The sequence below is a fragment of the Sinocyclocheilus grahami genome, unplaced genomic scaffold (genome assembly GCF_001515645.1).
Source record: "Sinocyclocheilus grahami isolate Dianchi unplaced genomic scaffold, SAMN03320097.WGS_v1.1 scaffold336.1, whole genome shotgun sequence".
NCBI classification, from domain to species: domain Eukaryota; kingdom Metazoa; phylum Chordata; class Actinopteri; order Cypriniformes; family Cyprinidae; genus Sinocyclocheilus; species Sinocyclocheilus grahami.
The window spans coordinates 814556-838767 of record NW_015505515.1 but is presented as its reverse complement, the minus strand read 5'-3'; the positions used below and the strand labels follow the sequence as shown (position 1 = coordinate 838767).

The following is a 24212-nucleotide window of genomic DNA, read 5'->3' as shown; positions in this document are numbered from 1 at the left end:
CCAGCCATTTAAATGTAAAGCAGCAAGCTGCATATGCAACGTGAACCAATCAGCTTGTGTCAAGTAGTTTAACGCTGTGAATATCATCAGTTGGCATTAAGGAACCATCATCAGCCTGTGCCATCTAAAGTTTCATGACAGAACTTGGCATTCTTCTGTGGAGCTGCTATATAGCTGAATCAAATTTGTTCATAATTGATTAACTCTGCAACATTGACACTGTTGCTCAACTGAACTTAATGAGACACTGAAGTGACTTGAGCTGAATAACATCACTTTGCCTTCTTTATAGCTGCTTATAGCCGAATTAAGCTATTATTGAACTAAACTGAATCAACACTGAACTGACTTGATCTGAATAACGACACTGTTGTCACTGCTTTATAGTTGAACTGAGTTCGCAACATTCACATTGTTAATGAACTAAACTGAATTAACATTGAATTAACAATGTCTTTTTAGAGCTGCTTTATTGCTGAAATGGTATTCATTTCCTAATTGAAAAACTTAACATTAAATTTAATAATTATTTTCTTGTTTATTACTGTGAAACAACTGTATTATCTATAGTGTATAAAACATTAAATTAATAAATTATTTTATTTGACATGCATACAATGTTAGTATGGAATTACTTCTTGGAAAAAGTGCAAAAAAAATTAAAAGAAAAAGGCAGGACCTTGTTCTTCCCAATGTCCCAATGAATTTATAAAGTTATAAAAGAAATGTTATTTTTCATTTTTTGTCTTTAATGTAGAAAATGAAATGAATTTTAAGTGGATTTTAGCGTTTTAATCAATCTATCTATCGATTGTTTACTTTCTGTTAAATCTGCACAAATATCTTGTTTTAATGCAAAGGTTGATTGATAGATAGTAGGCATTCATTACGGGACGTATGCATTTTTTGACAACCACAAATATGGTTCGAGTAGCCTAACCACAAAACACTAGTGCTGTCCACTAGGAGCACTAGACACAGTAATTGTTTCACAGAAAACCTGTGAAATAATCAGTTGTTTGTTGCACATATAACTGATGTGCTTTTATTCAGTTATTGACCTGTACTTTTGAGTAACACAATGGATGTTTTCACAGAGCAGCTAATAGGCCCTTCATGACATAGAACATGTTGGCAGGCTTGACCTGCCCTGAGAGCTGACAGATCAGGTCAAAGTCAGTGCAGGGTTAATGAGTAGGTTGAGGTTAAGTTTAGGGTTGATCTAAGGATTTGGTCAATCAGCCCCTTGAACACCTCATGCCATAAAGAGCTAATGCATCTATTAGCCCTTAGCCAAATGGGGTTATTTGACCTGACCTTATAGATGTAGATGTCTTAAAAAAGGCCTGAAGACAAATTTAGAGAAAAAAAGACATTTTTGCAATGATCAAAAAATAAGATAACATAATACTGTTTTAGAAAAACTCAGAGTTTCCTTGAAAATAGCACTTTGATTCTGAAGAACATGACAGAATGACTCAGAGACGCTAAACCTGTATGTTAATGAGAGGTGTGAGCGTGTGTATGTTAAGGAAGGAAGGGGTCTTTTTGGTGACAGGGTTCCCCTTAACATTATGGTTTCCTGTGTGTAAACGAGCAGATCTCTCTACGACATTTTCCAGGAAAATGCAAACCTGTTAAATTCTCATTTCTCACTGTGACCAGAAATGGCCCTGAGCTGAGAAATGAATCCACTACGGCCTGGGAAACCATGCAGTGATCAATATCTATTAGGGAATGGAGAAGTACAGCCATTATCATCCCATTTGCCTGTAACAGTAAACGGTTGTAGGCCGTGTTTTGAGATCCTAATACAAGAACAAGATTAATGCAGTCATTATCACTTCATATTTTTTAATTTGCAAAATGCAAATAAATGTATTCACATGATCCAGTCTGATGATCTTAGCAGACATGAATAGGGGAACAGTCATAAAATTATCATAAAAGAGGCTTAAAATGTCTTTCTGGTTATTAGCAAAATCTATTTTGATCACTGTTCAAATTTATAGTCCAAGCTAAATGAGAACAAGCGACAAAAAGCAGACACTTTTTTCTCACAAAATCAATGAAAATGGTGGTAAGTAGACAATAATTATGATCATTAAAAAGATGATGTTCTCTCTGTGCTTTCAGAAGATTTGTCCTTCAGAGCTTCTCTCAGAAACAAAGCATGCTATTTTTATTTTCACGCTTATTGAAATTAGGTGTATCTGCACAACGGAAAGGATATGATGTGCTTTTATTTTCTGCTTTTATTTTATATGTGTTTTGCAGGTTGTTTACATGTACAGAACTGGACTGTTATGGTCAAAATGACATTATACTTACTTTAGGTCATACATTGCATCATGTAATGATGTTTACCACTGACTCAGATCATGGGGTTTCCTTATAGACAATACAATACGGCTCCATAGTGACAAAACCCAACACTGGCAAAAGGTTTCCTCTGATGAACTCATTCTCAAATGACCATGTGCATTAAGTAACCATGTTTTTGGAGAGCAAAGTCACACTGTACTCTTTTTTTCCCTTTCATGGTGACTCAAAAGACAGTCAACAGACTATTCGGATGTTTGAAAGAAGCAAAAATGCAGTTGTCATATGCATCACAATTTGTTTATATGCATTGCTGTGGTTGTGGTGATGGTCAATGCATAAGATATCTGTAGAGACTGCTGTTTTCTCCTAAACAGAACTCAGTAAACAAAGGACGGCGTGGATGTTGACTCTGAGTCATCCTTGCTCCTACACAGGATAGAGGGTGGGGAAAGTACCCATTTTAGGGGATTCAAATGTCTATAACCTGTTGACCAAGCAGGGATCAAGTTGACATCTTTTGATTTACTCATGCACAACTAAATCTATATAAAGCAGGGGGCTTTTTTAGGCACTTGGTGGATATAGAGATGCAACAGGGCCTCCCATTAAATATTGTGTAAAATTTAGAGTTGCATTTGAAGCCTTTAATGTGTAAAGAACCATTTTAATGTCATGCTTGCAGAATTTATGATGCTTGCATTGAAAAGCCATTAAAATAATTATTTATGTACATTACTGAGTAATTTTACTTAATGCAGTAAGACCAAATGAAACTATATACTGCCTCGCGCACACAAATCATTTGTCAGATAAAAGTAAAAAATAAACTCAAAAAATAAATAAATAAATCCCACACACTACTCAAACTTTCATGAAATTTTATTAGCAACATTTTTCAAGCATGAGCAAAGTAGTTTGACTGAAACGTTGCTATTGAAATTCCATAAAGATGCAAGTTTAACTTATAAACTCTCAGAAAAAAAGTTACAAATGCTGTCACTGGAATGGTGCCCTTTTAAAAGGTACACCTTTGTACCCCTAAAGGATGGCTTTTAGTACCTTAAATTTACATATTTATACCTAAAGTGTGCATATTGGTACCTTTTGAAAGTGTACAGTCCCAGTGACAGGAGTTTCAAACCTCCCACAAACCCCCACTGAAGGCCTTTTGTACTTAAAGTATTAAATGTCATAGGCGTGGGACTTTCACAAAGGAAATACATTTGCATATATATTTAGAAGCATATTTAAACTATTCTACTGGTGTATTTGTGCATTACTGGCCCACATCAGCCCAGCCTTCCCACAAGCTGTCCCAGAGGAGCTGCTTTATAGCAGCACTGCCCAGCATTTTCAACAATTTATGTAAGTTGTCTGTGGTACAGAAGGGAAGTTATCGACTTAGACGTTAAGAGGAAGCATGTGAATTGCTGGAAATTATATTGGCCTTGTGAAATGACAATTTGAGATGCACAAAGTGTTCCTTTTATTTAAAAAAAAGAAAACTTTTTATTGCACTTTCACAAGAAAAAGTCAAAAGCATTTGTCAGTTAAGTTTTTGTCAGATTTTGCTGTCTTGAATTGAAAATAGATTTGCAAATATAGTACAAATGCATTACTTTACAATAGATTGTACTTATTTGACTATTTTGGTTTCTTTATTCCCTCAAATTATTACCTTAAATCCATTTAAGTTATTTTCTTCCTTCAAATAAAAATTTTTTTTTTAACAAAATTATTACATTATAGGCCTACAACAAAGTCTAGAAAGGGTTCTGCTTTAGAATATCCAATGGGGTAAGAGAAATGTTTCTGCTTGCATGATTTTTGTCAGTATAAGATTTTGCATTGTGTCTGCATAATTTGCATTATATTTTTCCCTCACTTGAAGACTAACAAAAGATCAAATCTTGCATTGGAAGTAAAAGGTTTTACACAGCAGTGTAAAAACCAGAACATCATAAATGAGCACTGTAGCACTGATCTGACTCTTTTGTCACCAAAGTTGTGGTTTGACTATTTTGGTTTCTTTATTCCCTCAAATTATTACCTTAAATCCATTTAAGTTATTTTCTTCCTTCAAATAAAAAATTTTTTTTTAAACAAAATTATTACATTATAGGCCTACAACAAAGTCTAGAAAGCTTTAGAATATCCAATGGGGTAAGAGAAATGTTTCTGCTTGCATGATTTTTGTCAGTATAAGATTTTGCATTGTGTCTGCATAATTTGCATTATATTTTTCCCTCACTTGAAGACTAACAAAAGATAAAATCTTGCATTGGAAGTAAAAGGTTTTACACAGCAGTGTAAAAACCAGAACATCATAAATGAGCACTGTAGCACTGATCTGACTCTTTTGTCACCAAAGTTGTGCAATTTATCCAATACTGTAATCCGGAATGTTTTTGTTAATGAGCTATATCCCTTCTCTTCAAAAAAAATTTTTATATTCCAATATTTCTCTAAGGATGAAGTTAAAATTTTAAGAACAAAATATTTGAAATTTCCAGTTGCACCAAAAGCAAAGGAAGTCCATTTTAAAATTATTAATGGAATATATCCTTCTAGAGAATTTTTGAGACGTCGATTTGGTCTTGACGTTAACAACTGTTCCTTTTGTGATGATCAAATTGAAACTACAGAACATCTTTTTTACGATTTTAAATTTGCCTGTGCCTTTTGGGAAGATATGCATTACTGGTTATTTCCAAAATTTGAAAATTGACATGTTTTAACAAAAGAAAATGTATTATTCGGTTTATTTTTGAAAGATGAAACATGATTTAGCAATTAACACTATTATTATTCTTGGGAAGTTATTTTTGCATAAGAACAGATTCCTGAAAATTCTTCCAAATTTCTACGCATTTCACAAGGAACTATGTCATTACTTTTTGTCGCTGAAACGAATGAAGAAAAAGAATGCCTTAATTTTCTGTAATTTAATAGAAAATCTTAAACTTCCTGAAAACCCCTAGTGTATATATATATAATTTTTATTATTTTTTTTCATTTATTTTCATTTCTTTTCTTTTCTTTTTTCTCCCTTTTTTTTCTTTTCTTCCTCTTCTCCTTACATTATGATGCTTGTCTGTTGTCTGAATAAGAAATGTAGCATTTTGTACCAGGCCATTTATGGTTGTAAAGTTCACATTGTTCAAAAAAAAAATCTCGGTTCTGAGCCTCCATCTGTCTGCCTCCAGGAAAAGATTTTTCATCTCCAACACAAGACATGTTGCAAAATAAAATATGCTGATATGCATGTTTTTACTAATTAAAAATATTAATCTTTTTTACAAAACAATTTTATTACCAAAATGTAATTGCATTGCTACTTGCCTTACTATGACTTTTATTGGATCATGTCAACAGTTTAAAACATTGATCCAGACATCAAGTAAAAGAGACAATTGGACGATCCAAAACTATGGCGAGAACTGAGAAAAAAACAAACAATAAAAATCCCTCAGCAAACCTGTCCTACCAATGCAAAGTGCATAGGGGTGAATATTTGATGCCCTGCATAATATGTATGAGGCAATGAAAAACGTTTAATGCATATGTGTGATAGGTCTAACAAAGTCTAGAAAGGGTTCAGCTTCAGAATATCCCATAGGGTAAGAGAAACGTTTTTGCTTGCTTTTATAGGAATACAATAAAAAAAATGTAGCTAAATGGAAATACACTATAGGTGCAAATTGTCGCTTTTAATCGCTGTAAGAAGGAGGCCATCTGTGTTTTGAGAAAAGACACATTCGACAGTCTGTTACCGAGCATTTAATGAATTCAACTGCATTTGCCAGTTTAAATGTAGGCCTACATTTCTGGCAATCAATAAATATGCACATATTTATAGTGCTCAGTAATAATGTTATAAAAACGTATGCTGGCTGTGCAAACGTTGTTTTTCAGCGATCATGTGACTGGAAACCTGACCGCAATGATGACATAATGTATGCGTCAATAACTAAAAATGGCGGCTGATGATCGTGAACGCCTAAAGCCTCTCATGTGCTTAGTTATATTAACCAGCAGATGTCGCTGCAGTAATATTTGTTAGGCCATTATTTTCACGCCCGGTCACGTCAAGTATTTTATTAGAGACATTTATTTATAATATATTCATATATATTATATGGGGGGGGATGAGTGTGAAAATAGATTTTATTTATGAAGTATAATGTTTTTTTTTCGCTGTATTGTTATTGTTTGTTGCTGTTCAAGTTGTTCTAACTTAAAACGATGCATCTGTTAAATGGCTCGCAATGTGTTATGTCAGGGAATCGGTCGCAATAAGCTTGTGTTTCATTGTAAAGCAGACACAATTACCGGTAAGTATTTCTGGTGGTTGTGGTGGGATCACTTGTCTATATTTGTGGTAAAACTGCTGCCTAAGACATATTATTTCCTGGATGTCAGATTTTCGAATTTGTTGCCTATGCGATTTTGTTTTATTCAATAGCTACTCTGCCATCTGTATTTGCTAAGTAGGCCTACCTTTTAGTAGGGTCATTCACTCAGAACGCATTTTTCATTCCACTGCTGTACTTTTCCATTGTACCTGGCTCTGGGTCCAGGGGACACATAACATTTTGTATTTTTTTTAAATGTAGGATTGGAGGAGCCAGGATTTATAGTCATGATCTTGTATAGGCTATGTGTACGTTCACCTTGTCATTTAGCCTATATGTACTTAAATCCTGACCTTATTATATCAATGACAGTCAATAAAGGGGAAAAAACAAACAAAACTGTAATTATTTTTAGCATGCTTATAGCTTAACTTGACATACACTTTATACTTGGTAAAGGCTGCAGTCAGCCATAAGAAAAGTTCATCTATGAAAAAAGAACAGTTCTTAGTCTCTCTATATTTAAAAAACATATTCACCTCTTGTAAGATGCAGTTACAGAGCTTGACTTTTCTGTTGCTATTATTATTATGTAGAATTATCAGTCAAATGCATGAGCCATTAAGAACTTTTGGGTGTTTTATTTATTGACCATAGTACAGAAATAAAGCAACACTTGTCAACAGAACACAACAGGTAATGAACAGTGTAAATAAATAAATAATGGCATAAAAAGTGACAACAGAAATAAACACAGTAACACTGACTATCTTTTAATCATTGTAAGGTTTGTTGTGTACATGCTGTTGATTACATTATCTAAAATGGTCTGTTTATAAATATGTTTTCCCTCAGCAATTTATTAAAGTGCTATATCTAACACAGTCTTGCATACAATGGTGTTATACACCATTGCTTAAATCTTTTTCAAATTTTATATTTTTCTATTGAAATTACATTTCAAATATAGGAATCTAAGTTTTGTCAGCCATTATAAATGATTAAAATAAGAATAGCATAATTTATATACATGTTTATCATTTTAACACAATATTTCAATAAATGTTTCAACTGAAATACCATGAGATCATCAGAACTTTATAATACCATGAAAAAATAAAAACACTCAAATAATACAGAAAATAATCTTTCATTTCAGATGAATAAATTAGTACGTAAATTATTTGTATTTAATGAAAATGTGCATAACTATAAGACAAATGTTTACTTGTCATGTAAAGTTAAAAGTTATATTTTCAGCCAATTTAACCATGTGAATAGATATAGTACTCCATGAATACAATACAGAAAGCAGTTGCCATGTACAATACTGTGAAATCTTCCAAGCAGTTTATTTGACTTTGTCTATAAAAATGTACCTGACATATGCTTTTGTCTGCCATACTTATCATCTGTGACTATAATTTATTGTAAAGAACTGACAAACCATTGCAAAATTTAAAGTGAATTTGCATTTTCCTTGCCAGCATGCATTCTCCATGCAAGTGCATTTTTATCCTCTCAAGGGGCTAAAGACAATGACTTTTAGACAATATTGTATTGCAAGAGAAATTTAGATTTTCTCCAGAGGTTCTCCAAAGGTTCCTAGTTGTTATATCCTCACTGCAACACACTAGCACAAGAAATATAGTTATAAGCAGGCCCACACATAATGCACAGAAAGTTCAGCAACTTCCACAGAATTGGAACATCTGTCATTCACAAAGTTTTACACATCCTCCACTCCCTGTGTTTATTAAATACTTTGATTATTTTGAGCTATGCCTATAAGAGTGCATTACTCTCAGCTCCATTTAACACATTTTACCGTATTTAAATCCATACAGCAGAAAGATTTTGTCCCAAATATAAAAAAGCTTCTGATTCTGAGGAAACAGATTTTAAGACAAAGCATATGTGCTCATATCTTCTAATAAGTACTATACATAGCTTTTTATTCCATAAGCAACTTGTATTAATTCTAGGTTTTAGTGCCAGACGGAAAAACAATAAATATAGTCTCACTATTAAAATACATATCTAAAAACATTAGTCATTGAAGTTTTATTTTGTATAGGAAAAGCTTGATAATACTGGATGCATAGGGATTATATAATGTCATCTAGAAGGTGTGGTCCACCAACCCAATCAAGCATCCTTGGTTCAGACGCTGCCATGATCATACACATGAACTGCTTTCCGGTTCTCTTGTCAATGGGATAGATGGTGGTGGGGGTGAACCTTTTGTTGCTCTCAACAAACTCACAAAGCTGGTTGTATATTTGTGGAAACTCATGGCGAAGGAATACGCCCCGGGTACGAAGCTCTCTTTGAATATTAATGAAGCAAATCTCTCTTGCTTTCCTGCCCTCTTGGCCCTCCTTGTCAATGTCAGAGGTCCCAGGGGGTGGGGTGAGAATCAGAGTCTCCATTTCACATTCCTTCTTAAAGATTTTCTTATATGGGCTTGAGGAGGCCAATGAGACCTTGGCATACTTGCGAACTGTTGGCATTTGTAATTTGGGTGAAGGAATTTTAGGCACTAGGTCTCCAACAGCAATGGATACATTCAGTAGGAAACATTCAGTGGGGTCATATTCCTTGCCTGCATTCTGCAACTCTTTATAGTATTGCCCAAGGTTGTCTTTGAAACTGTCTAACTCTCGAAGGGACAGATATGTTGGAGAGATGGTAAGGCTGTCAAGACCAACTTGAATGAAATTATCTGCACACCCAGGGTTTGGAAAACCCAAGAACAGAACTCCTCTCCCACGGGACAAATACCCTACCCTAGCAATGCGTGAAAAAGCTTTATGAACGTCAGAGTTCTCTCGACAATGTTTCAGAATGTGCCTGCAAACACTACTAATGCGGCCATACAGACAGGTCTCTTTATGCGTGTCCCAGTCTTCTCGCCTGCAGTTTCTGGTGCAGTAGTAGGTGTAACAGCTGTGGCAGGACTTGAAGTACAAGCAAGCATTGAATGTAGTGTCTTTGCGTAAGCATTTCCTGTTCGAGCACACCATAGTGTCATCCTCGTCTGCAATATGGTTCAAAGAGACATCCTCAACACTCCTCTGAAAACCTTCACAACCACTGTCTGGGTCTTTAAATGTGTCTGGGCTGGTCTTTGTAGAGTCTGTTTGTGTGTTCAAGAGTCCTGAATCCTCTTGATCTATGTCCCGCTTCCCTTCTTTGGTCTCGTCATCTTGAATCAATTGTTTGAGCTGGTCTATCAGATCCTTACTTGGTCTCCTGCTATTTTGAGGCTTGTAATCAATGACTAGGTCGGCTAGCAGCTCATCAAGCTGTTCGAGGCTTTGCTGCAGGGAGTAATTAGTGTTCTTTCTCTCTGTGGATTCTGGTGGGTTTGCTGGTCTCTGTAAGTTGTGCAAGTTTGCAGTTTGACATCGCCCTGTATTTTGCGTATTCCAGCTGCTAGTTCCCCCATCTCTCTTGTTGCTATTTGCTGCACGAATTTCATTGTCAGTAATTGTAATCTCCGGGGTTACAAACCATTGTCCCTTCACACTGTTTTGTCTGTCACCAGCACACTTTTCTAGACAGTTTTCAGAGAGGGACAAGGCAGCGTACCGTCTTGGCGAACTAGAAAGGTTCACAATAACCGGTTGTTGATTGTTATTCGAAGGAACTCCTGGCCTTCCGTGATTGAGAAGGTTCTCATAACTCCTGCCTCGTGAAACGCCATGTTCTCTGTCCATATGAGGGATAATAATATTGTCCCAGGATTTTGAGTAGTTCCGGACATCTGCTCCTAAACGGCTTGGCTCGGTAAAGCCATTGGGATACCACGGGCTTATCGATGGCACTCGCTGAGGAGTGGCCTGTGAGGATGCGTACTGACTGGAATATGTTGCAATGCTTGACCGGTTCCAGTCATCTGAAAAGACCTGGGACATACGTGGCTGCCGCCGTCCCTCCGTATGATATGCTCTCATAGGAATGTGTAAGTCTGCTGGGTACTGGCAAGGCCGTGTATAAAACATCTTTGAGGGCTCAGAGGGAAAAGCATATGCTCTTGGATCCTCCTGAAAGTATGTTTCACTCTGAGGGGTGGATATGAAGTATGGTCCTGGCTCACTCACTGAATACGGTCTACTGTAGAACGGATCCAAGGGTTCACGGTGGGAATCTGCATAGTATGAACGCACAGGCAAGGTATGAACCCAGCGAGTCCTTGGGTCGAGTACATACTGACTACTAATGGATGGATTTTGGCTGTTGCTGCTGTTAATACTGTACTGGTCATCCTGATAATATGTCCTACTCGGTGGGTGAACTGGATACCTGCAGGGATCATCCGTGTAGAAGAACTTGGTTGGGATGTTGGGATTAGACAAGGTTCTGTACTCCCTGGGGTCTCTAGGAGAAGTCCTTCCAAAAGGGATCTCTCCAGATTGATTGTAACTACTGGACAAGCTGTTGGGATATTGATATGCTTGCCTGTAGTCCATGTTGTAACACTCACTGGGAGTAGGCGTTCTAGAGGTGGATATCTGACTTGGAAATGAGACATTCCTGATCCCTGATGTCGAGGAAAGCTGCCAGGGAACATTACTTCTGTGAGTAGGCATCTTCCGTGCAGTGTGCTGGAGAACTGAGGCGTCTGGCTTAATATCAACACGGCACCTGACGTGGGGAGTGTTAGCTTGTTTCTCCTGTCTGCGCTCCTCAAAACAATCGGAAACATAGAGGGGTGTGTGGGGTTGTAACTTGATTGGATGAACCTCATTAACTAAAGCCTTGGTTGAATGGGAGGCTTCTCGATTTTGCAGAATTTCAAATCTCTTCTGGGGGTCCACTGGAGATTGACGCCTTGTGGTTGCAGTTGGAGAGACTGTGATGGGTACAGGGGTCAGGGTGGCTCGAACCCTTGGAGCACTTTTTGAGCGAGGTTTGCCATGAATACTAGTCCTTGCTGCCTCGTTGCTCTTGTCTGTGCTGATTTGTTGATGGGAGAGTCTTGAGTTGAACAGATCAGGTGAGGAAAAACGTAAATGTCCCTGCTGTCCAGTGCCATTCCAGACTGCATCCTTACTTACTGTTTGCTGATCAGACCTGTAAGGATACTCCATGGACAAGGAAAAGTCCTTTGGGTCATCCAGTGACTCGATGAAGTCAAAGCTACGGCAATGTCTTTTGTTAATGGTTTCAAAGTTTTGATCCAGTGGGCCAACCATTTGGGAATCACATTGCTTAGAAGATCCAGAATACTTTGAGAGCCCAAAGTTAGGGCCAATGTTTATGTCTTGATACAAAGTTGATGTTAATATGTCAGGGGGATCCGTCCATGTCATTTTAAATGGACCCCCGTTATTTCCCCCCTCAGTTGGTGTCTCCTAGAGAGAATAAAAAAAGCCATTATTAGTTACACATTTTCTTTAATAAAAGTATTTAAATAGGTGAATATCATGGGTAAAGGATCCTATTTAAAGTCTGAAAATGACCGACTTGTGCTTAGAAAAGTTCATATTATATTAAAGAGAAGATGAAATGGAATTTTACAACTTCAATCAAGATGCTTCACAAATGATCTTTAAGAACATTGCAAAGTTTGAAGGATATCTGTATATGTATTTTCTAAATAGTCTATCAATTCATCATTTATATACCCGGTAAGTACAGCAGATTGTACCATATATGTCTAAAAAATGATATTTATATAGCTACAATAGTATTTATTTTGTGTAATATGATCATTTCTAAAGTTCATTGAAAAATATTAGAATATCCTCACAATCAGAATCAATGTAAATGTTATCCTTCTGTTAAATGTCATATGCATAAACATCAGTCTGTGCAGAGTAATTGCAGAATGCTAAACAAATAAAACATCACTGAATGGAAAAATCTGAATTAATTATGAAGATGGAGGCCTTGCAGCATCTCAGAAGAATAAATTATAAGAAAACTTAATTTTTCCCTCTTTCTCTCTGTTTGAGCGCTGTGAAAATAATAATAAAAAGATTCACATACCAATTACATTTTTACTAATGTTATTAAAGTTCTCAAACACATGGTATAATGCCATTTTATATATTTGGGATCTCTCTGTTTATGCACAGAATAATATATTTTTAAATGTGATTATAAAATATAATATATGAATTAAGAAATAAAAATTATTCAAGAATTAAAAAAAAAGTCTTTCAAATGTAATCATTTATTTCTATCAACACAGATTCAGTCTTGCAACAAAAAACAACAACAACAAAAACACGTACAGTTTTACCGCATCCTACTGCAACAGCCTTACTCCTGCCCATTAATAATAGTGCCACTCTGGTCTATGGGGAAATAAAATGAATAGACTGGAAATAAGGTTAAAAAAGGGGAGCATATAAACTAGTAAATGTCAGATGGTAGTTTTACCATAGACAGTAGATTCATTGCACATTGCTCATTTAGAATGAAGAAAATCTGTTCTGATCCCAGAATTCAGAATTCAGCTGTGCCTAAGATTGCTTAGAAACCATAAGAACCGTGCAAGTAATGCATCTGTGCACATTCTGTATTTATGCTTGCTCGGATTTTCACTGTTCCTCAGTACTTTGCTCTCTTTTTTATTCACTGAATGTTTACCAGTGGTCAAATTATATAACTTGTTATTTATCCAGCAGACAGCAAAATGTCGGCACATGTCTATCTGTGGACTGTATTAGGCTCAAAGCTTTGCATCATAGCTATACAAATTAAATTGTGTTTACATAATATAAATGTTATTGTATTCAGTTGCTTATTTACCCTGAGATACAGTAGAACAGCTGTGCAACATTTGCAAAGCGTTAGGAGCTAATTTTGAGGTTATTTAAAATGTTTGGCTTTTTAGGGATTTTTTAAATGACCGTAGGTGCTACGGAGCCCCACTTACTGGCTACCTCCTTTCAGCCAACACTGAAAACCATCTGTTCATCCTGCTGAGAGAGGAACGTCGAGCGGCCTAAACACACACACACTCACACCTTCACTCCTTTTTCTGGATTCATTTAGAATAGAACTAGATTCTTAGCTTTTGAACATATTATTGCATTGTGAATGTTTTTTTGCACAAACAATATTAAACCAAATACGTCATACATTGCAGGGCAAAGTAAAAGCACAGTAAAAACATGTGCAAGTGCCAGAGGTTGCACGATAAGTTGTATTTCAATCGTGTTCATGATTTCAGCTTCTCTTGCTTAATTAAACATAATTGTCTGTGATATTTGCCCACTGATTATTTATCATGAAAGGGTTTAATTTTTATTTGACATTTGCATTGGTAACAAGACTCTTCAAGCTTTCATGCTTGCGGTTGCCGAATTTTAAGAGTCTAAATCCCCAATCAGAGTTTTATTCCTTAAATAGATATATTTTCTGCCTAGAGTTCCCAACCTGTAGACATTGGTAACTACTCATCACAGAAGATCTCAGGTAGACATTAGTACCACTTGGACATAAAGGGTAATAAAACTCCAGTGAAGCTCATATCAGATCTGCTGTGGCTCTGTGATTGATGCAGCTGGGACTAGATGACTTCCACGATTATTGTATTACATGTCTGCTGGGAACAATTTTCAGGGCACAAACAAAAATGCACTTCATCTACTTTTAGAAGCATTTTGTCCAGTGTCTTTGCAGCCAGAGGTGAATAAGCCTCATGTGTTTGGCTGATAATCCATAACTACTTTGTGTCTCAAAATCTTAAATGCCGTTAGGACTGCTCCATTTACCAATTGTTAAAGAGAGCTGAATAGCACATTTAAAAAGCTATTTATAAAACACTGTCACTCATGGCAAATGCTTACGAATCAGGTTCCTTTGGGCTGCCATTTTCCCTGGTTCTGTTTCTAGCTGACTAAGGGTATAAGTGTGCTCTTGGTGAGCTAATATCTGCCCACCATCTCTCACAGTCCATCTCCTTCGCTTTTAACGCTGTAGGTCACAAAAGGAGAAGTAACATAAAAGCTGGTTCTGATAAGATTGGTGTTTATGCAAATTAGGTCAAAATATCATATATAAAGAAATAAAATATTACTGTATCACCCCTATTTGACCCACCTCTCTGTACAGTATTAGATTACACTGAATCACCGAGAATAAAAAGATATTTTCCTTCGGTCAGCAAATGCTTTTTGCCCATCTAACCAGCATTTAGCAATAATTTAGAAGGACGCAATTATTTAAAAGGAAAGTTCCACAAATAGACATTTAGGCCCAATCCCAATTCTACCCCTTAGCCCTTCCCCTTTCCCCGCGTTCACGTGAAGGCGTAGGGGTGTCTCGATTCTCTTTTGGTTGGAGGGGTAGGGGAAGGGCTAGATAGCCCTTCAAATGAAGATTTTTCGGGACCACACTTCAAATGAAGGGGTATGAATTATCTCAGCGTAAAACCGGCTTCAGGGGCAACATGGCTGCCTGAGCAAACGGGGAAGGGGTATCAAATGGAATTGGAATTGGGCCTTAATGAGGACAGAAAACAGCATGAGAGAGAGTTTTGAGTGCATTGTCATTTTTCTTTTAGATTAAAACATTACAAAGCAAAACATGTCCATCTTGGGCAAGGTGGATGTTAATAATTCCCTTCTTCCTTTATGCAAGGTGGCTGATCAGCAGGCGTTTTCACAGCTAGCAGCAGAGCCAGGACCTGTGACTGAGACCTGACTGCTCTAGCACAGTCAATCACCACCTGTCTGACACTTCCATCACAGTCTGCCAAGACTAGCTTCCTCTCACTTCTTAACCAGCATTCAATCTCGAAAACAACCACTTATAGGAAGTACGACGAAGTATGCACATAGAGAAGGTATGTGAGTTCATCGGGATTTCTGAATAAACTGGTCATAAAATATGATCTGACCTGCAACTAAAGCCGGATGTACAATTTTGGCACCATTTGCGAATCCTATAAGATTCCTTTGATCCTAGGCCAAAATCTGTAGCTAGTTTGACATGTTCACCGACAATCGATTAATGACCATTGCGATCGATTTTTACCTTTGACGATTCTTCGAAATTCTGCCACTGTCAGAAGTTTTCAGTCATTTTTCTGCAGTGTGACTTCTCTTACGGCGAACATCAAATCAAGAATCATAAGGAGAACAGAACCTAATGACGCAAATAGTGCAACAACAACAAACCATTACTTGCTCCAAACACATTGTCTTTAGTTTTGATATATTGATTCATAAATTGATTATGTAAAACTCCGGACAACTCTTCTTGTGTTTTTCTTGCAACTGTAAAATAATGCATCACATCTAAAGTGAATCATTTGTGTTCACTGGATATGATATGTCAGTTACAGACATTGTGAGTAATGCAAAAATATCTTCAAGCTACATTCTGACTCCAAGACAGCAGAAAGTGTTAGCAGCAGTAGTTAATCTCACATGATGCCTATCTCCTTAAATACACAACCCATTCCTCAAACAAGCTTGCAGAGTGGGTTTTTTTTCTGGCCGGATATGAGGCAAAGAGGCTATATTTGGACACAATGGATAACGAGAAAGATGCATCTGAGTATCTCAGTGAAAGCAGCCCAGCTGGATGATTCTGTAGAGTTTGGAGATTTGGAGGTGAAATTTCTTTTCTTTTCCAACAAGAAAGCTCAAAGGATTTTTAGAGGAACTGAAAGTCCAAGCAATTATACCGACCTATAAATCATATCTGTCTGAAAGTCTCTAGTTTATAAGGTCATGAGACAAACTAAGTAGAAAATAAAGGTTTTTCTTCAATTCTCTTTTCAACTGCAAACATAATGTTGTCATTCAGCACATTTATTGTCTTTTTAAATTGCACCTTTATTTTCCTCTTAAACTGCACAGCAAAGCTAGATTGCTGCCATTACAATCATTTTTGCCATTGGCTAATTCAAAGGCACATGAGATGAAATTATAGCTAGAACACCAAATACAGACCATTTAAGTTTATGTTTTTAATATTTTTAGTATTGTACATTTTCAGAGTCATTATGTGTACCACCTGGGGGTCTTCTAGGTCATAGGAGACAGTGGTGTACCACTGTTCTAGGTCATAGGAGACTATTTTACATTGTTAATGTACTAAAGATAATGGTTTAAAAAAACACTCTGGAAACACATTGCTAACAATTACACTTCTTATTAAGTTAAATCAATAAGAGCAACAGCACAATCCACTCAGCCCTTGAGGGGGTGATTGTCCTTAACATTCCAATATTAAGGCACTCATGCATGTCTGTTGTCAGCAATTATACTATCTAAAACATAATGGAAAAACATATTTTTAACTTCAGTTTTCAGTTTGGATGTTTGGATTGCAGAAAAGTGATCTAAGTGGTACAGTAATATAATACAAGCATTTTCTCTTGTTTTTCCTCTCTCTTTTCCAAGCCATTACATTTAGAACAACAGGTGCAACCCTATTGCTGCAGTGTTTCTTATATATATATATATATATATATATATATATATATATATATATATATATATATATATATATATAAAACCATGCCTTTGATTCCAAGTAGAGTATAATTTTAATGTCCCGATTTGTTTGATAATCCACTGAAACATCTGTGCTACTGGGTAGTTGATGCATAATATACTCACAATCCTACTTTTAAGATTTTAGGTTAAAAAGTACATGATGTACATATAAAGTGTTTTTTTCCCATTATGTTTTGATCTTTCCTTATGGCTTACAAATTCATAGCACAAAAATGATTCCATGTAGTCTCTCAATTAATAAGGCACTATATCGTTTTAGACGAAATACAACATGCTAAAGCATAAGATTTGTCAACTTCCCAAAAGTAAGTCCAACTGTTAAATGGATAGCTACATTTATCCATACATGCGTAGCAAACTTACTCCTCCCTAAACCTTCTCTGGACAAGCACACATACCACATGCTCTGTCGCCTGGATACCTAGCAAAATCAGTCAACTACGCACAACCTACTGACTTACAAAGCAACCTGATTTACAAGGTCGCCACAATGCGTAACGCGTAGTATCAACATCAACGTTAATGAATCAGACAAACATTGATGAACATGTCGTGGTTTTAATGCAAAAGTGCAGCTCGAAATTGAAACATCTGTCCATCGCATTAAAATGTAACACAAAAGCACACTTTGTTCTCATTTATTGCTGCGGCATGAGCCCCGCACTACCGAGCATCTCTCGTAAAATGACCTGATGTCTTTCGGCGCAACATATATCAGTTACACTCAAAGCTACTGCGGCCGTATCGGTCTTACTAAGACAATTACAGTCTTACTAATTCTTACTAAGACAAAAGTTTAGTTTTCCCAGTGTATGTCAAGCTTTTAGGAGTGTGCGCATTTTTCTTACCGTCTTCATCCATAGTTAAGATCCTCAAGATGCTATCACTGACTGTTCATTTAGAGATTATGTGGTCTCCATATCATATTAGATGCTGTAAGGTGGGCTGCATCAAACTCCTTAAGTATTGTTGTTCGCCCACGGGTCTCTGAGACAAGACGAGGGGGTGTGACCGCATCCCTCACGCGTTGCGTTTCTTTCGTGAGATGCGCAGTGACTGCGCATGCGTGCGGTGTTGGGTGCGCGCTTGAACCCTGCCTGCCTGCCTGCCTGCGCGCTCGCGCGTGTGTTTGTGATGAACACGAATCTCATGCTGGATAGGCATATGCGATGGCACAGCTTTGAGACGTGATTTTAATTATGAAGGTGTCATGTCTTGCTGGTAGGCTCCAGTAGTCGTTCATTTCAAGAAGACTTCAAGATTTTCATTCATTCATTCATTTCCCTCATGTTGAGATTAAAAAAACTATAATTAATATAAATATTAAAAAAAAAAATGTTTGTCTCTATTTTATCATCCTCTATTTAAATAAATAAATATTTAAAAAAATATTATTTTGTAGTAATGTTGTGGCAAAGTACCTCCAACGTCAAAGTTGCACCTGATTTTCCCACTACACTGAAGTTATTTATTATTTATTCACTTTAATTTATTTTCTCATATGTGTTGTTGGTGTTGCACTGTTCAATAAGCCCTAAGCGGCAATGCATTATAATTTTTTTCTGACTTGTTCTGTCAAATTATCAGCTGTTTTCTTTTGGTCTGGAAGTAGCAAAAGCCATTTCTAGCTCAATACATACTCCCTCATCATGCATGAGTGAATTCATTTTTGACGTTGATCAAGGACTCTGTCAAGCTGAAATAGGTCTCTGTCAGTAATAGACCACTTTCAAACCAGTTTTGATACTTGGAGGCTACAGCTTTATTGCCTTATGCAGAGACTATAGTGATATTTCATTGCCATATACAGTGATATAGTGTATTTTTCATTGGCAGTCAACTCCCATGTTTATGTGTTTATGTGAATATACAGTATATATATATATATATATATATGTATGTGTATATATATGTGTGTGTGTGTGTGTGTGTGTGTGTGTGTGTGTGTGTGTTTTCAGATGCTGTTGATGTGAAATTTGTTTAATGAGAATTTGTCATTGATATTATAAGTCTTGCTTCATTTATGATATAAAAGAAAAGAAAAATGTGCTAAAAATGCTAATAAATAATATTAAATAATTTTTAAGGAACAAAACTTAACAGAAAACTGTAAGTCGGAATTCACTTTTTTTTTTCTTTTTTTTTCTCTTTTTGAGAATGACCCATAATAATGATTTTGTTGGGCAAACTAACCTCAGCATTTCCTTCCTATCTAAGAATAGTCCTTTACTTGCACTGACCTGCCTGTTTATTCAATTGGCTTAAAACAGAAGTGCACAACAGCACAGTACAACTTAAGGGATCAAGTGAGACATAGATGGCATTGATGTCCGCATTAGTTTAATCAGTGGCTGATTTTGTGTGCTGTTTAATCAATTATAACAAAAAAAGCATGTTCTGTGAACATATACTGAAATTATGGCCCACTAAATGAGGACACCAGCTTACTAGAATCATGAGTAAAATGCACATTTGCTGTGAGTGTGAGCCATGGGAGCAAGCCATACAAGACCAGGCTTGTTGGTCAATTAAATAGCATTATTGTAGCCGTAAATCCAGCTGTTCGACTCCCACAGAGTGAAAATTGAATTGCTTTATATTTTGCTTGTGTACATCTTACAACTTTAAAATGACTGACAGACTTGTAATGTGGTGAACTGTTCTACTGGAGCAATTGCATTCCTTCCTAATGCAGTGAAAAATGTGTTTGATAAGCACTATTTTCCCAGACTGTCATTGCCATTACAGTGCAAAACACTGCTGACAGCTGACATGTTATTGTTTTGTGTCTTATCTATTTTCCTCCTGGTCTCTATTGCATTTGTTTGCTGAGGTGTGACTCAGCCTCTGTTCTTTGTCTCAAGGCTTCTTTCTTCTATTTTTTTATTGTCTTTTTTCATACTATGAAACCTCATCATTATTCTATTTTTTTGAATATTCATAATAAGAGGAGAAACAGAGAGCACAGTGTAGTAACATGAAATTATATCAAATACACTGTTATTTTGTACATTAAAAATGCTATATAAAAATGTTACTGTCACCCCATTGGACTTTTTGGTTGTGTTTTCCTAGCATTAAAAGGATTTGTTGTTCATCTTCGTTGTGGCTTCGTCTCCCTAACAGCAGTATCGTGACAGTTACATAAAAGTCTGACAATTGGTTAATTTTATGCTACCTTTGTACAATATAAAACCAATAATATATTCAGGATGATGTATGTAATTTTACTGTAAAATATTGTAGAACATGTTTTTCAGAGGGAAACATTAAAATTGATTTTATAAGGAATTTATATAGATTTTAAAAGGTACCGTTATACATTTACTTTTAATTTTGTTTTTATATAATTTATGAAGACAGGTCGTTCCCAAAATGCCCTGTGTGAACCTTAACTGAATTGAAATATTTTATGTTGTTTTTAATTAGTTAATGTTATTTAATTAGTTGCATTATTTTAGTGTGTTTTGTGTTCGTGCCACAGGAACAGAGACTTTTACAAAAAGGTTGTTTTTGAAGGATGGTGCAATTAAAAACTATATTTGAGCAACATGCACAAACCTGCAGCTTGTAAAAATGGATTTGTCTGGGAGTAAGATCACACAGGTTCTGCTTATCAGTCCTGCCAGGAAGCAAAGCCATGTTAACAAGTCATACAATCCCATTTCCAGAATTTACAGGATTAGTGGCATCACATCTTTGAAAGATATTCCGAGTTTTGCTTGAGGCACTTAGATATTACACAGATATGACCTAGTATCAGTGCTTGTTTTCCGTGTCCTGCAGCACATAGAAAAGCTTGCGCTTGTGTTTTTCAGTTTTGCATATTCATTTCTTCTCCAGTAGGGCTCACTGAGTGAGATATATAACTCATAATATCAGTGCTTCAGTCATCTGAGTGATAACTCTCTTAGCTCTTATGACCCTTCAGCTGTTCTGAGGCCAATCGAGGCCACGACTACACCTGAGCCTCTCTCTCCCTCTTTCTCTGTGCCTTCTCTTTCTGTGCGAGCTGAATTTATGGTTCTGTCCTACTGATAGCAACCTCATTACAGTGTCACCAGTAAGATCACATGACAGTGTCTGTGGAAGAGGTACCTTTTGGAAAGCACAGGAGAAATGAATTGGCAGAGACAAGACTGCTGAGCTAAGGGCTGCCATGTTCATCATATCTTATAGCCGGAAAGATGTTTGGAAAGGGCACTGAGGATATAAAGGCTTTTAGTAGTCTGAAGGTGACTATGATGAGTTTATCAGGATGTAAACTTGATTTAAACAACAAGCCAGTGTTTTACAGGCTTATTGGTAAGTGGTGTTCTTAAGCACAACACTAAGCAGAATTTAGGTTAGAGAGCAAAGCAGCCATTTGTAACTTGATTGTGCGAGGCTTCCGTTGTCATTCACTTCCAGTTATTTTAGCTATACAAAAACAGCCTGTTATACTGCTTTATTTTACAAACAGGTATTTGTTGTTATATTGTTTTAATTTCTTATCATAAACACATTGGTTTGTAACGTTAAAGGGATAGTTGACCCACCTTTTGTGCACAGAGAAAACAAAAATAACAACTTTATTCAACAATTTTTTTTCCCGAGTCAGTATTCGATGTGCATTCACGATTGATGCAGGAGCTGGCATTCTGACGTAGAACCCGGATGCGCTGTGCCTTGTTTACAAGCAGAGGAATGTGTCGTGAATTTGCGTTGAAGACTGACATGGAAGAAAATAAATTGTTCAATAAAGTTGTTATTTATTGTTTTCTTTGTGCACAAAAAGTATTCTCGTAGCTTCATAACATTATGGTTGAACCACTGATGTCACATGGACTATTTTATCCATGTCCTTACTACCTTTCTGGGCCTTGAAACCGGTAGCTGCATTGCTGTCTATGCAGGGTCAGAAAGCTCTTGGATTTCATCAAAAATATCTTAATTTGTGTTCCGAAGATGAACAAAGGTCTTACGGGTTTGGAACGACATGAGGGTGAGTAATTAATAACAGAATTTTAATTTTTGGGTGAACTATCCATTTAATAAATGTACTGTTTACTGTACTTTGTTATTCTTCTAGTTATTTATCTATAGCAGCTAATGAATCAAAAGTATTTTAAAAGAAAGCACATTTAAAGAAAACAGCTTACTTCTGCTTTGCAAAATCAGATGGGCATGCTTCCGTAGAAGAACGACACTAACCATAAGCTTGTCCACTTGTCCGCTTGTCAGTGTTTGTGCATTCAGTATGTGCCTTGTATGCAACATGCACCAGTAGGTGGCGGTAAGTGACTGTCTTTATGAGCGAGTCATTGAGCGATACACTCAACTGACTTGTTTAAACACACTGATTCATTCAGGACATAAGCAAGTGATGATCACGGCTGTATTCCGCTTGTTTTTTTTTAATGCCCTTCCCTCCCACTTCCCTCCATCTCGTTCACTTGGATGTACATCATTGTACTGGTGGAAACCTTGCAATAGGCTGAACTGGAAAGTCTTAAGCCCTTGATCACTTGAAATCCACAATGGAGTTTAGTTGAGTTTTTCCGCTTACGAATTGATGCTGTGTTATATGTATATAGTAAAAAGAATTCATATATCATAGAGTTGTTTGGGGTGGGGGTAAATTAAATGTGATCTGTGGTGGCATATCTGGACTATCCCGAAGTGTGCATATGAAGTAGACTCCCTTGGTCAAAATCGAGGAGTTGAGAGTCTGTCCATATAAACTTCCCTCGTTCACTTAAGTGGAACACACTTCAGAATGACAGCTGGGATTCCCCCGAGGGGAAGTGCCTAGGGAAGTTTGCAAGTGTGTGTCTATAAGTGAAGTGAAACGTAGCCCTTTAGAGTCTTTGAATCACTCAACCGATTCAAAAACTCTGATTCATTCAGGAATGAAATGCATGTAATGAAAAGTAGTACCGTATTGACCCGAATATAAGACAATGTTTTTTTTCTTGGAAATACATCTGAAAAAACGCGGTCATCTTATATTCAGGGTCTAAACTTTGACATGTCAATAATAATAACCCACAACAATAGGTGGCGCCAAATACGCATAAAACGAGTGTGCCATGAAATACGTAATGTAATGACCAAACTCTCTTTGTGATTTTAAAACGTAAGACAGTACCCAGAATTGAAGACTAAAGTAAGTTTGAACTTCTACTGTTAATAAGATTTTGGTAGGCTACTATTAGATGGATAGCCTAAATGTCCTAATTCAGATGGGCTACCTGTTTTTTTTTTGTATATCAAAAAGTGCATATTTTTTAAATGAGATTGTTGGTACATTTTACCAGTTTTTACCATACTTTCAAAACAAAAATTAAAATAGGAAAAATATGCAATATGAAAATAATTGAAGACAAAATGTGTTTTACTGAGAAAAAACAAGATTTGGTTTTTAAAAAGCCTTTTTCCAAAAGGTACATCTGGAAAAAGGGGGGTCGTCTTATATTCGGGCCAATACGGTAAATCGTTTTATGCTTATAATTATTAATATACATCACTAGTTTTATATTGTATCATTTTTTTAATTAAATGATTATGGCTTCATACTTCATAGTCCTTTTTCAAATACTTTGTTTTGCTTTAAATACAAGTTTGTATGATTCATTTTGGAGCGGCTGGTTTGGTTCAAGGCACTTGCTGACTATTTTTAAAATCCCTATGGAGAAAATGAACAGATGAAAAATATATACGGATGCAAGGTTGCTGAGGAAGTGGGCGGTGACTGTTGAACTCTAAAGCAATACATTTCACATGCAGTAATAAAATACACTGTTCCTACTGTAGGCTACTATGCCTCTGTCCTTCTTTGTTATAGCGAGAACTCATCGCTGTTATTGGCATGGCAACCCAGCTTCCTGTTGGTTTAGCCTGCCCACCATCTGTCTGCTCCCATATGGATTTGAAATGATGCAGCATGACAGGAGCCGTTCCCATAATGCACAAGGTGTGAGGACCCAGGGCCCTGCCACAGAGCCATGAAGAGAAGCTCAGCTACAGACTTTGATCTTTCAAGGCATGAATGATGCAACTC

General features: G+C 36.5%; 1 protein-coding gene across 2 annotated transcripts; it reads right to left on the bottom strand.

Annotated features, from left to right (window-relative positions):
- Window positions 1-7319: 7319 nt before the first annotated feature.
- Window positions 7320-18153, bottom strand: LOC107602862 (uncharacterized protein C9orf172 homolog). Of its 2 annotated transcripts, XM_016295467.1 has the most exons (3): window positions 18019-18153; window positions 8825-12040; window positions 7320-8313 (listed from the first exon to the last, which is right to left on the bottom strand). In XM_016295467.1, exons 1-3 carry the CDS (start codon window positions 18025-18027, stop codon window positions 8293-8295), a joined length of 3246 nt encoding a protein of 1081 aa, XP_016150953.1. In that variant the 5' UTR covers window positions 18028-18153; the 3' UTR covers window positions 7320-8292. The 2 variants fall into 2 exon arrangements, with proteins under 2 accessions (XP_016150953.1, XP_016150952.1); XM_016295466.1 differs by having other exon boundaries at window positions 7320-12040.
- Window positions 18154-24212: the final 6059 nt, after the last annotated feature.